We start from the raw sequence: 14746 nt of genomic DNA, 5'->3' as shown, positions 1-14746 counted from the left end.
ACAGGCAGAGAAAAAAATCAGTGGCAACTTGAGCCAGTTATCACAGCTAAACATGCAGGAGCATGTTTGGAGAGAGCAGCTGTTGATTTAATGTGATATGCAGACATCAGAAGATGTTTTGTACTGACAGATGACAATAACATTTTAAAAACTCCATTAAAATAATTATATTTTTTCCCTGATAAACTTTATGTTCACAAAAAAAGCTGCAGTCATGTCAGCATTCCCTGCTCAAGCTCTCTGCAGTCGCCATAGGACAAACTTCGCTATGCTGCACAGGGTTCCCAGGATTCCCATTCCTGGGGCAAAAACTTGTTTCAGCTGAAAAGCTATAATAATTCATCCTCCCTACCTGGGTTTACCTTCATGTAGCTCATCCATGTCTCCATTGACAATCTTTAGCAAAAGAGCTCACTCCATCATTGTTCTGTGTTGCCATTATGCGGCCACAATCGGGCTGCACAATGTTAGAAAATCTTGCGATGGCAATAATATTGGTAAATATTGCAATGCAATATATGTCTACAATGTTTCCCATCTATGCTTCCCTCACTCTGTAAGCTTTAGTATTTTGGGCAATGTCATATGTGTCTTGTGTACGCATCTGCTGCTGTGAGACTCTGGTCCACTGGCGACATCTTACATTAGCATGTAAAATGCAACCTCATAACACCTGGAATTTATTAGCCAACTATGTTTGCTCTCCAAACAGTGCTTTGGAATATTGTGTTACCGTGTATTGACGATATATTTTGTGATTATGGTGTGAGATAGACAGAGCGTTCTGTTCTGTATGGATCTTTTTGTGCCATACACCTGCATTTTGAAATTACTTATCCGCTTTGAAAAACATTGGAAAGGCTGAGTATAATTTATGTATGCTTCATGGTTTCATAATTTTTAGATTTGCTGGCTCTAATGTATGATGAAAAATTGACTTTTTTTTGTGTGTGTAGGCTTTTTTTAAACAGAAAACATATTGCCAGTCACATGCTATAGCTTTATATGCGCGTAATCCAGCTGTTTTTTCTCTAGTATGGACTCTTCTGAATGTGGGACATCCCTGCATGCAGAGGCTTAAGATTTACCATCACATGGAATATGATGCGTTCTCTGGGTTTCATCTGTATTTACTCTTTATTTTTTAAAGCTTTTCTGTAAAAAGAGGTCAAGACTTCTCACTTTAAAATGCAAGACAAACATATTTAACGTAAGTTGTTAAGAAGAATGTAGACAAGTTCTTGTCCTCTACTTTAAGTTGGATTTTAAAATCTTTTGAAGACTGGTTATTGATCATGTTAGATCTGCCAAATTGTCAGCAGGCACTGCCAGTCAGATACCCTGTTCATTTCCAGGTGATATTAAAATGCTGCATGATATTGGACAACACATTGTTCTGTGTTTGTGTTTCTCAGTGATGCTCAGCAAACAGTGAGGAGCATCTAGTTCTGTTGCTCAAACCTAATTTGAAACAGCCCACACTTATTTTTTTCTCTAAACCTAGAAAGATGTCGTTATTCTTGCTTTAAAGAAAGAGTTTGAATTCGGCTGCAACTAGTCTTTCTCCCTGTATAGCTGAATATCATTAACGGTAATAGGAAAAAATAGTAGATTGTTGATATTTCTGATTAGATAACAGAAATAAATGTACAATATTTCTGTTATGTAAACCTTGATTGCTTGAAAGCTGATATATACCACACTTGTATCAGCTTTCAGGCAATATCAGGAGGACTCATTACTCACAAGGAACTGATGATACGTTTCAACCTTATTGTGTTAAGTTCTAAATGAAGCTTTATTAAAATGTCTCCCTTTTTATACTCTTAGTGGTTTTCCATTTCATTTGCACTGTAAACATCGACATTTAAAGTTCTGATCATTTCAACTGACGAAGCCATTTTACTTGCTGTGTCCCTTTCCACCAAACAATATGTTGTAGAGAGAGTTGTTATTACAGGGTAAGGTTGTCCTCATGCAAGGAATATGCATGTACAAGAAAATTTACAGTTGTGACAGTGAAACGGTTCCAGCGAGGAGTGTTTTTGATTAGTTTCCCTCCCTTCATGTTTGTAAAAGGAATGAGCCAAACATCAGAAATGCACTCATAATAGTGGCAGTACAGCTGCACTACAAACTAGAAATTTAGTAACAAACTGGCTGAGGTAACTTTTCTGTAATTGTTTTTACATATTGTAACTATAAATAATGTCATAAATTAGATTTTACAGGCATAATGTCATACAAAGTATAATAATGATATTAATAACAGATTAGGTGTGTTTTTGTCCTACAACAGACTAATTCAAGGTAATTTAAAGATATTTTACAGGTTTTTCTATTTTTTGAGATTTATTGGACTGTTGACAATGTTGGAACATCAACAGGTATAATACATGCCATTTAATGTAAAAGCTTTATAAGAGAAAGTCTTTGATGTAGTTTCTTTCCTGAATGTTGCCTGTAGGGAAAAAATAAAGGCTAAATTCATCCTGTAAACTGAGGAAAATGTGCAGAAATTTTAAGCAGGTAAAACAAGCAAAATCACTTAAATAGTACAGAGAATAGTAATAGTCTAAACTTTACGTTAATGCAACTAACATCAAATTTATCTTCAATAAATTGTAAAGATCAAACAAACAAACTCTTAACAGGCACTACCCAAATTTTAGACTGCCATGGTGACACCACAATGTTTAACTTTTGCCTGAAGGCAACATGTGCAATTTTCCATAATATTATGGTGTTGCCTTAGGCCAATATGTGCATTTTAATTTGCATTATTTAATTAGCAAATTAGAACAAAATCAGCAAAAAAGTTAAAAAATCTTTCTGATGGCTTCCTGGAAGTGGAGATCCAAATTAAAGTACTGGTATTGGTTCCTTATTTTGTAACTTTTTTTAAATGTTGCATTTATAAAAGGATGCTTTGTTGAAATGTGATAACCAAAAATGTGTTGCCTGAGGCCAGCATGGTACCACTGAGCATTAAGATAACATTGAGAGGAAGCTATGAGCTTATCTAAAATGTGTTATAATTTTAGATAGAAAATAAGATTAAATGGGGAGGAAAAATGTTGAAAAAATGTCACAAACACTCAATTGACTGAGCAGCTGATTTGTTCTTTTTACAAGGGGTTATTGTGTCTCTGACTATTTTCTCCCAAAAATATAGGTTATTTAGATTACAGTGAAGTAAAGCCAGTTAAATGATACCCAACATAGATGTGCATGATAGTAGCATGTCCTGAGGTTTGTTACACTTTGTCTGACATTGTCTATAGGTTCTTTATCTTTGTGCAAACTTTTTATTTTTACTCTCATGTGACACTGACGTCCTTCCCATGTGTGTCTCTCTCCATCCCAGTGTGTCCTCGGCAGTGCAAGTTGGCCTGTACGGACAAGGGGGAGTGTTGCCACAGCCAGTGCTTGGGGGGCTGCTCCAAACCCAACGACGACATGGCCTGCTCGGCGTGCATCCATTACAACCATGAGGGTCGCTGCGTGCCGGACTGCCCCAATGGCACCTTCATGTTTGAGGGCTGGCGGTGCATCACCATTAGGGAGTGCTCTGAGGTGCACCTGCCCAATGACAATCTCTTTGTCATCCATAACAGAGAATGTATGAATGACTGTCCCTCCGGGTTCACACGCAGTGACACTGATCGGTAAGGTCGCACACCTCAGATATGATGCTTACTACGTGGTAATGCCATATGAGCTGACATATTTAATATCATGTTTAAAGAGATGAAACACTAATGTTGAATGACTTTTAAGGGTGTAACAACTATCTTTATTGCTCTTTATTTGACTCTCATGCTGAACTGCATGTCTTGGTGAAATTTCAGTGAACAGATGTTGGTTTACACCAAAGTATTCACAGACATTAAAGCTGTTTGTATCCAGAATGCACTAATGCATTATGCATTCTTTTGCATAAGGCATCCTTGACTTGAACTTTACCCGACCTTAACGCTTCACATGGATCTTTTACTAAACTTCTTGACACAGGAAGTCGAAGAGGTTAAGAGCGTGATTTTGTTTTATTATGACTTTAATGTGACCAACAAAAAGTAGCCTAACATTGTAAAGTGGAAGGAAAATTATACATGGTTTCAAACATTTTTACAAATGAAAGTCAGAAAACTGGCACTTGCATTTATGTTAACCCCTCTTTACTTTGATACCCTGAAATAAAAGTGTGTATCCATTTTGCCCCAAACATAGACATGGTTGTCCATCTCGTCTGAGTGACTCAACTGGGCAAAGAGGGTAACCATCAGAGATCTGAGAAAGAAGCTGCAGAGACCCACAGCTCAGATGTAAAGATTTGTAGATAAGGACAACTATTATTCAAGGACTCTACAAATCTGGCCTTAATGGTAGTGATAAGAAGAAAGTAATTCTGAAAGAAAGCCATAAAAAGTCCTGTTTGCACTTTGCTACAAGCCAAGTAGGGGGACACAGCAAACATGTGGACGAATGTGTGCCGGTCAGATAATATGAAAACAATATTTTGGCCTACGTGAAAATGCTATGTGTGTGGGAGGGAAACTAACTTTGCACATCACCCAGAACTAACCAGACCTGCTATAACTCGTGGTGGAAGCATCATGCTGTGGAGATGCTTTTCTTCGGCAGAGACATGGAAGTGGGTCAGAGTCAATGGATGGACCTAAATCCGTTTGAGATTCTTTTGCAAGACTTAAGAATTGATTAATAGGCAGGCAGGCCTTAAAATTTAAGGCATTTGCCTTTTTCCTTCCACTTCACAATTAAACATTACTTTTTGTTGGTCTGTCACATAAAACCCAGATAAAATACATTGAAGGTTGTTGTTATGATGTGATAAAATGAGAAAGGTCAAAGAGGTATCAATATTTTTGCAAGGTGCTGTAATTAACACTTTTTCACAGTTTCTCCTTCAGATTTATCTTATCACAAACTCAAGGTGTGGATCTGTTTCTTAGTTGCTGAATGTGTTTCTAGCCATTGCATGTGCTTTGTCTCAGAGGTCAAAATAATGAGTCACTCTCTCACGAAACAGTTCAGCTGAAGCCCCATAAAAGATTAAACTGTCCATGTGAGAAGTGACCTTTTATCATGCCCTGAATTTATCTGTCTGAATCCTCTGGAATGCTTATGGGCTACAAGAAGACAAACTATGTCTTAGCAAGGCAGAAGATGTCACCAAAAATGTTTTGTTTTATTTTCTCTTATAAGAATACATTTTTCCCCCCACCCCTATTTTTCTCTCGTTGGCTGTGATGTATGCAGCATGCTGTGCATCGCTTGCAATGGTCTGTGCGACAAGTTCTGCAGGTCTCCTGTCATTGATTCTGTGGATGCTGCTCAGTCCCTGAAGGAATGCACCGTCATCGAAGGCAATCTGGTCATCAACATCCGCAGTGGAAGTGAGTGCTTCTAACACCACATGCTCTTTTACACAACAGCACTGTTTGACAATAGATTATATCATAATATTAACATATTGTCACATAGAGTAATGTTTAGTAATGCTTCACTGCATTAACTGTCCTAATATTATTATTCTTAGAGAATTTGTGGTATTGATCAACTTAAAGTAATGCATAATTGGGAATTGTATGAATTGGATACATAGATTCAGATTTAAAAAAAATCTGAAATATGTGGTGTGCATTTGTCTTCAGCCTTCCCCAAGTCAATACTTTGTATTTTGAGGTATGTCTCTACCAGCTTTGTTCATCAAAAGACCAAAATCTTTAGTCAGATTAGAGTCTTACCATAGATTATCAATTGCATTTAGATCTGGACTTTTACCAGCCCATTCTAAAAGCTATACTTATAGCTGTATGTTTAGGGTTATGGGCCTACTGTCCCAGTCTTAAGGTTTTTTGTTTTTTTTAGCTCTTAAAGAGGTTTTCTTTTAAGATTGCCCTGTATTTAGTTCCATGTTTCCATCAGCTCCAACCTGAGCTGCTCCTGCTACAAACAGGATGTCTTATGGCTTTATTTCAAGCAAGGGCTTTCTTCATCCCATTCTTCCAGAAAGGGCAGATAAGTGGAGTAAACAGCTAAATGTGGTCCTGTAGACTAATTTCCAGACCTGAGCTGTGGATCTCTACAGAGTCTCCAGAGTTAACATGGGCTTCTTGATTGCTTGTTGTTGTTCTGAGATTGAACTGCACACAGGCGGATCCTTTTTAATTAGGTACCTTTGCAATACAATAGGTTATACAGGATTTTATTTAGTAGCATCAGAGTATAGGGGGCTGACTACAAATACTAACACTGTTCAGATTTTAATTTGCAAAAATGTTGAAAACCAGACATCATCTTCCTTCTGCTTTACTGATATTTGCTACTTTGTGTTGATCTGTCATATAAAATCCCTGTAAAATACATAGAAATGTGTTGTTGTAATGGGACAAAATCAGAAAATGTTCAAGATATATTTAATATTATATAATAGGTTAAATAAATTACCTAATCAAGCTCATACGGTTTATTATACGTTTTTATTGCTTCTTGGGGGGTTTGCATTAGGAGCTCCTCTGGGTGTCTTAGTTGCAGTAGTGGTAGATTTGGGAATAATTTATTTTCTTATCTCCTTTTTACAGTTAATATAGCCTCAGAGCTGGAGACGTTCATGGGACTGATCCAGACAGTAACGGGCTACGTGAAGATTCGACACTCCCACTCTCTCAGCTCGCTGTCCTTCCTCAAAAGCCTCCGATACATCAACGGACAAGAGCTTATCGAGAAGTGAGGCTCATCTGTGTGAACCTGGCCATGCACATGTGCAATTTGAGAAATTATGAGATGCAAGAATGTTCCTCATCGTCTAGTTTAGGGGCCAGCAAATCTTACTATCCAAGAGCCATTTTTACTTTTGCCCTAAACAAAATTTGTGTGGTGCCCCCTAAACAGGATTATTTAATAAATTCTTTAAATGGCTACTATTCAAATATTTTTATGTTTTATGGAAAAATAACAATGAAATCACATTTTTTTAAAGTTATAAAACCAAGAAAGAAATTTAAGATTGCATAATTAGAACGGAAACAGAATAGTTTTTTCACATTTACGGATTAGTAAGAAGCATAACACATATTGTTGGCATCCTAATGACATTAATGGACTGAACAAAAAAAGCATTTATTCCTTGTACCATATTGTCATTCTGTTGTTCTGTCAGTGCAGATATAGCAGGAAAACAAATAGCAGAAGATCTGAAACTAGCCTATTTAATTCCCTTTGTATATTAAAATTTTCTCAATATCCTTACCACTTTGGTAGGAGTTATCAACAGTTGGCCAAGGAACCACTAGTTGTAGACTCTTGGTCTAGGCTCTATCCTTGTATCCTGTATGTAAACAGGGTTAGATACATCTTAACTTAACCTGTTTGTGTTGGTTTCCAGATAATGCAGTGTGTTTTTAATTTTAAAAGTGGCAACAACACAGACTGGAAAGGCTCAGGTCTGCTAATGCCATCACTTGGATATCAGCAGCAGTCTTAGATGTGAGGCAGAGTTTTTATTTTTTTTGGCTGAGGGGGTCATGGGAAAGCCTTGTGTCCTTCTTGTTATCATTTATCCCAGTGTTAAGTTTCACTCAGAGGAATGCTGTTGAGGATGGCAGACATTCCCTTCTCTCTGGAAGCTTTCTGCTTGGACTGCTGGCGCTAATGGCGTTGACATGACTGTGTTTCATACCAACCCTCATTGTCAGGCAGACACACAATTCAGAACCCACCTTTTTTAGTGCAAAACACTGCCACCTTTAACAATATTTAACCAACATTTGCATTTCCGTTACCACACACTTAAAGAAAACAACTTGCTGCAACATGTTTGTAACCATCTGCCTATCTTCTCCCATTATCAGCATGTATTCATTCTCCGCCGTCAACAACCAGAATCTGCAGTCCTTGTGGAATTGGACCCAGCACAACCTGACTATTCAGGCAGGGCGTCTCTTCTTCCGTGGAAACCCGAAGCTCTGCATGTCTGAGATTCATGCCATGTGGGACAACACGGGCATAACCGTGAGCCCAGAGGAGGGAGATTTCCGTTACAACGGTGAAAGAGCAAGCTGTGAGTAAACCTTTTGTTGGAGCCATGAAATGTTGTTAAAAATGTAATTTTGTGCCTATTTACATAGCCACATATTTTCCTTTTGGGAGGTTTACTGAAAAGAGGTTTGCATGATAGGATGTTTCAAGGTTTCTGCACATTTGTGTAGTATCTTTTCTTACCCTCTGTCTGAAATGCAGCATAGCTATCTAGATGGCCTAAGAATAGTCCATATGAGGTCAACAAGAACGCCAGAGATTAGGCTTCTGGCTTGTTTCACATCAGCTAATTATTAGAACTGAAAAGCTAAGACAAAAGGATTTTAGGTGGGATTTATAACCACGATGAGCTGCCTTAGGGCTGTGCAATTAATCAAATTTGTATTTCAGTTTCAATTTCAGCGCTTAACAGTTAAAGAAAAATTTGAAAAACATTATTATTGTTAATAATTATTTTGTGGCATTTTCCTTTGTAATCCCCTTATTGTATGGTTCCTAACTTTCAATTCAATGTTTTTTAACATGGTGAGAATCATGATAACTAACTGGTGATTTTAATACTGAATAACATTTTTGTAAATAAGCCTTTTTTCATTATCAATCGGCTTTAAGGTGATTTACATTTCTCTCAAGAAGGTTCTACTCTGAGAGCTTTTCCCTGAACCTCGTCTTTAAGGATTCTGAGATGAAAGTGCTAGATCCTTCTTCAAAACCACACAATAACAATAATAATTCTTTCTTTTAGTTTAAATAGTACATTAAGATGTAATGTTTGGATGTATTTGTGAAAGTAATTAGCAAATTATTTCAACTGGTTATCCAAAGGAGAATACTTTTGTATTTTCCTTAAAATCAAAAACTTGAGCTACTTGATGCTACTCATCATTCATTTTTTCTTTTTAATTAATTTGTTCTCTTGTGATAAAATGCTTCACCTTGTTCTGTTTGCCTTGGTTTTAACTAAAATGAGATTATTGTACTTTTTTCAGGGCATGGTTCTTGTTAAGTTTGCATCAGGTGAATTATTTTGTGTCCAGTTTTATTCATTCCTGTTTTAAAGAAGAACAGAACAGTGTAAAGAATCTTGCATCGTACAACAACCTGTCAACAACCATGGTTTAGCTGAAATGCAGCCTAGCTCATTACAAGTCTTTCAGCTGTTTGAAACAGAAAACACATCATTTTAGATGGTTTCTCCCAAATTATTAGATATCACATGTTTTCTTCTTGGTGTTGTTTTATCAGCTAGAGTTAATGCTGAAGGAAATCCAATACAGTTCACATCAGCTGCAATTTTATTTTACTTGGTTGCTTAGTTCTAATTTGGAGAGCTGATGTAATATATTCCTTATTTGCAAATGCAACAATTGCCATCGCTCCAGTCTTTTTAAAGCTCCTCTAACAAAGCCCCAGTTTACTCTGGCTATTTAAAAATGGTGGAGTGTGAGGCAGCAGCTTAATCTTTCTCTGAATCCTGTCCAACTAGCTACCACGCAGACCTTATGTAAATGTTTTGAAGCTTTCTGCAGATAAGTGATGAGTCTGAGCCACAAACAGTGTTTCAATCAGATGGAGAGTTCTTTCTTTCAGTGTGAAGTTCTGGCTTTTTGATTTTGTTGCTTTCTGAGACTTATTTTCCTTTTAAGTTGTTTAACCCACAGGGGATCTGCTCTGTCATTGCAGGTGAAAGTGACATCTTGAAGTTTAAGTCAAACTTTACAACAAGCAACACGATCACACTGACATGGGAACGCTACCAAGTCCCTAACCGTGGAGACCTCCTAAGCTTCATAGTCTACTACAAGGAGTCGTAAGTTCTTAGCCATCACTAACAATCTAAAAACTGTGCTGACTGATAACAAATAAAACCCTCATCACACTGTGTGCCAGTGTTGTGAAAGACAGTATGTGACTTTAAGTACAGTCACATCTTAATAAATTTAAATTTCTTCAAAAAGGTCATTTGTTTTAATACTTGGTCAGTGCTCTTTAGATTAATTATTGGGTTTACGTCCGGCTAGATTGTTGGCCAATCAAGCACAGTAATACAATGGTCATTAAAGCATGTATTGTTACTATCGGTACTTTTCCACACATTTAACTTCCACTCGACTTTCTGATAATATGCTTGAATACAGCTCTGTGTGAATAGCCAGCTTCTTATTATAATGCAATTACCTTTTGTGGCTTACACTACTGGTGAAGGGTGTCAATGACTGTCTGTTGGAAGACTGTCTAGTCAGCAGTACTCCCCATGATTGCATAGACCAAACCTTGACCATGGTATAACATTTCTGTATTAAAACATGTTTCTATTTATGCTATCTTATATTCGAAATTTCTGAGGAACAAATTGAATTTTTAGTAGCTGTAAACAAAAATAATCATTATTACCAGAAAAAAAAGCTCAAACTATCTCAGTCTGTGTAATAATCTATATATGAGTTTGTCTTCCTATTCACTAATAAAGGAGTATATGTATTTTGATTTCCAGCTAACCAAGTATGTTTGCCCAGGTTAAATATGCCATGTAAATCGCGAATAGGTGCCAGCCGATGCTTGTATATAGTTTAGGAAGTGCTACTCAGATGTCACAGCATTGTCCCGATAATAGCATTCAATCTTTTTTTTCGTTATTCAGACGCTGTGTGCTTTGATGAAGATTTGCTTTCCTCAGCATGCTGAATGGTTGCAGCGGCTCCAACTGGAGTCTAGTGTTATTAATTTTCTAAAATGATACAGCTATTAAACATTTAAGTATTTAGGGGCACTAAGTATAGGGCATTAAACTTTCATCCCTAGATGGACAGATGATGATTAAGCAAGGAAACCAAATGGGACTGTAATGACATGCCTGCCTTAACAGTAGTTTGATTAATACAGACTTTATACAAAATAGGGATGCATCATAAGTGACACATATACTTAGTGAATGGAAAATGACTTGTTTCACAATATTTACTTCTTTATATTATTAGACATACACATAGTGTGTTGTTTGATATGGCAACATACCCAGCTGGATAAGTAACATTGTGAGCTAGATAGTGTTTCATTTGATTGTTTCTCTTTACAGTGCACATGTGGATTGGAAATGAAGCCTTTTGTTTGAATGGATTCTCTTTCAGGCCTTTCCAAAACATCACAGAGTTTGATGGCCAGGATGGCTGTGGCTCCAATAGCTGGCACATGGTGGATGTAGACCTTCCTCAGAACAAAAACACTGATCCCATATTTACTCTTCAATATCTCAAGCCCTGGACCCAGTATGCTATTTATGTGAAGGCCACCACCCTGCAGGTGAAGGACGAACACATTTCTGTGGCAAAGAGCGACATCATTTATATTCGCACCCGACCATCATGTGAGTCTGAATGTTGATCTTCCTGCTTTTATTCAGTGTTTACTGATGTCTAACACATCATAGCTTTGGTTTGTTACAGTGCCGTCCGTGCCCAAAGATGCCCGTGCATTTGCTAACTCTTCAACCAAGTTGGTAGTGAAGTGGTCATCTCCAGTGTTTCCAAACGGCAATCAGATTTACTACCTGGTGCGCTGGCAGCGGCAGCCTGAAGACAGGGAGCTCTACCAGTATAACTACTGCTCGAAAGGTTATTAGATGAAATCCTGTAAAACGTCCAAATTTTTTGCCATTTGAACTTTAATATATTTGATAACTGTCTTTTACTAAAGTCTATGTTGGTCCACACTGGGGTTTGTTTTTCAAACAGGGTTGAAATTACCAATCCGGAGCTCGTCATTATGTCCCACAGAGGAGAAGGATAGCCCAAACCCACCCAAGATTACCCAGCCTGGGGAAAAAAAGGGTCTGTGTTGTACTTGCCAGAAAACACCCGAAGAAAAGGACCGGGAGAAGCACGATCGCCACTTCTTAAACGTTTTTGAGAACTTCCTCCATAATGCCATCTTTCGTCCAAGGTACGATCACATCATTGTTTTTTTATGGTTCGAAGCAAAGCTTTTCACTAGCCAACCATAACCAGATCCAGCCATTTAACACAAGGATTTATGCTCACATTCTTAAAGCTGGTGTCGCTGAACCAGTGAGTGACAATGGACCATTAATCATAATGGAGACCTGCTCATGCCATCTTTCCCCCACTTCACACTTACTTGACAACTCTGCTCTGTAACAGCTTACTAACAATGGAGGGTTATATTTTTCCACACCCCATAATGCCTCGATCATTTCACAGACCACTCTTGTATAGAAACCAAGGCATCTGAGACCTGACTTGTGAAAGGGGTGGGAATGAGATGTTGGAAAATCAAAGATAAAGCAGATATAACCAATCATCTAGGCTATTTTTTGTATGTCTTCCAAAATGTAAAGCAAAGAAAGCCAGGTGGATTACTGCAATTCATAAAGATTAGAATTCACCGTCTGAAATATGGATTTGCTGTGAACTCAGGACAGTAGCTCTTGAGGACTGGGGTTGGAGACCCCTTGACAAGATTATGCACTCAGAACAACTATACCAGCTCTTGTAATGCTTCGCTGCTTTTTAAATTTTTACAGCCAGAACGGGTCATTTATACTGTGCTTTGCAAAAGCAATCATAACCCTTGAACATTTCCACATTTTGTCATGATGCAAAAACAAATTTGATTGGATTTTATGTAATAGACTAACACAAAGTAGGACATCACTGTAAAAAGAAAGGAAAAGGACACATCATTTGCATTCAACCCCCTATGTTAATACTTAGAATCCTGTAGAACCATGTTTTGCTACAATTACAGCTGCAAGGCTTTTGGAGTATGTCTCTACCACCTTTGTACATCTGAAAAACTGCCCAAATTTAATGCTCATACCTCTCTGCAAACTAGCACAATTCAGATTGTATGAAGAGATTTTGTGAGCACAAATTTTCAAGTCCTGCAACAGATTATTGTATGGATTTCGGCCTGGACTTTGACTGGGCCATTTTTACACGTGAATATTCTTTGATCTAAAGCGCTACATTGTAGGTCTGGCTTTATGTTTAGGGTCTTGTCCTGCTGGAAGGTGAACCTCTGCCAAGGTCTCAAGACCATTGCTGCTTCTTTCCATTGACTCTGACCAGCTTTCCTGCCCCTGCTAAAGAAAGGCATGATGTTGCCACCACTTTTGGTTTTCCTTCCCTGCATGGTGTTTTGTATGAAGGCTAAAAGGTTTAGTTTTATCTCATTCTGGCCAGAGCACCTTCTTCCACATTTGTCATGTCCCCTACATGAGTTGTGGGAGATACTGAGTTCAAATTACACATAGATGGAGTCTGTATGCTAAAGAGGTGATATCTGAAGACAACTGGTTGAACTGGATTTCACTAAGGGGTATCAGAGTAAAAGTGGCTCTGAGTAAGTAGGCAGGCTGAGCAAACATGCTGGGATTGAGCAGATCTGATGAAGTGAACTTTAACACACTTCGGGCTTTTTGCTGTTTTGGTTGGAAATTGTGATATAGGGGGTGTTAGGACATGGAGCAGTTATGACATTTTTGTTATATTTATATAGTTTTAAAGTTATAAGAATCAATGATGGCCTTTAGCAGCCAAACTTTGTACAGACTCCCTTCTGTAACAGGGCCAGCATTATTTTACACCAAATCTGGGAGGATTTGTTTTCACTCAAAAGTTCATTGTTTAGACGCCAGGCGAGAGGAATGAGTGTCCACAGAAACAGAAAAGAGAGGAAATGTTTTCCATTTTTTTTGTCTCTCTCCCCCCCCCCCCCCCCCCCCCCCCCCCCTCCTCCTCCTTCTCCTCCACTCCACGGCTCCTCTTGCATGCTCGCTTTGTTTAAGACGCTTTTTTCTGGAGCGAGACAGCTGCCAGGAAATGTACAGTGAGTCCATCTGGAATTTAAATGAAAGGAGGAAGAGCCCCACCAGTACTGCAAGGAAGATGTACAGTGAGCAAAGTAGCATTAGCAGACTAATTTACTGGAGGAGAGATGGGCAGGAAGAAAAAGAGAAACGCTTTGGCAGGGTCTGCTTCAGAGACCTCAAAGACCTGTCATCGGCAGACGGGAGTGTTTAGTTACTGCACACACCTGCTGTTGTTGGTAACGATGAATGGATACAGATGAATTAATAGGGATTTCCTGGATGCTGTCACATCTAATTTGCTTTACTCACTGGAGCTTTAATGTCTAGTCATGACAGCCTTGTCTGTACTTTGTTGTTTAAATTTCTCTTTTATTTTATTTCAATCAGCTGAAGTGGAAGAAGGCAACTAATTTATTTCTACTGCATTAGTCAGCTGAGAATATTTGCCTTAGTCATTATGGTTCATACAGTTCTCTTATGACTTATCATTTTACTTTTTGTCTGCTTTTAAAACCGAGTGTCAATCAGTGCCAGTCAGACTCTTTTATCTGGGCTTTTATTTGTTCTCTAATATCAGTTTATTTATATTTATAATGTGTTATAAATAGAGTATTGTCTGCTGCTTGCTTTGCTTCGCTGCTCAAGACACATCAGTCAGAGAGGACTGTTGTCTTGTAAGGGAGGCTGTCCTTACACACCTCATGTAAAACCACTTACAATGTCCAGCAAAAAGTATTTGTAGTCTTCAGACCTTTTCATATTTCTTGCAACCCCCAACTTTCATTTTACAATTGTCTGTTTTGTATTCTATTACATACAATCTTAGTAAAAGCATTCAACTCTGTGGTTGTAACA

General features: G+C 38.0%; 1 protein-coding gene across 1 annotated transcript in view; it reads left to right on the top strand.

Annotated features, from left to right (window-relative positions):
- igf1ra (insulin-like growth factor 1a receptor) overlaps positions 1 to 14746 on the top strand; it is a 111118-nt gene that overhangs the window by 71548 nt on the left and 24824 nt on the right. Inside the window, exons 3-10 of the mRNA XM_047393261.1 lie at positions 3368 to 3668; positions 5281 to 5417; positions 6606 to 6750; positions 7875 to 8083; positions 9745 to 9871; positions 11190 to 11425; positions 11505 to 11672; positions 11793 to 12000. Coding sequence (XP_047249217.1) covers positions 3368 to 3668; positions 5281 to 5417; positions 6606 to 6750; positions 7875 to 8083; positions 9745 to 9871; positions 11190 to 11425; positions 11505 to 11672; positions 11793 to 12000 — 1531 coding nt within the window. The remainder of the gene's footprint in view (positions 1 to 3367; positions 3669 to 5280; positions 5418 to 6605; positions 6751 to 7874; positions 8084 to 9744; positions 9872 to 11189; positions 11426 to 11504; positions 11673 to 11792; positions 12001 to 14746) is intronic.

Source organism: Girardinichthys multiradiatus, chromosome 2, assembly GCF_021462225.1.
Source record: "Girardinichthys multiradiatus isolate DD_20200921_A chromosome 2, DD_fGirMul_XY1, whole genome shotgun sequence".
Classification (NCBI taxonomy): domain Eukaryota; kingdom Metazoa; phylum Chordata; class Actinopteri; order Cyprinodontiformes; family Goodeidae; genus Girardinichthys; species Girardinichthys multiradiatus.
The sequence above is the reverse complement of the archived record's forward strand: the minus strand, read 5'-3'. Positions and strand labels throughout refer to the sequence as shown.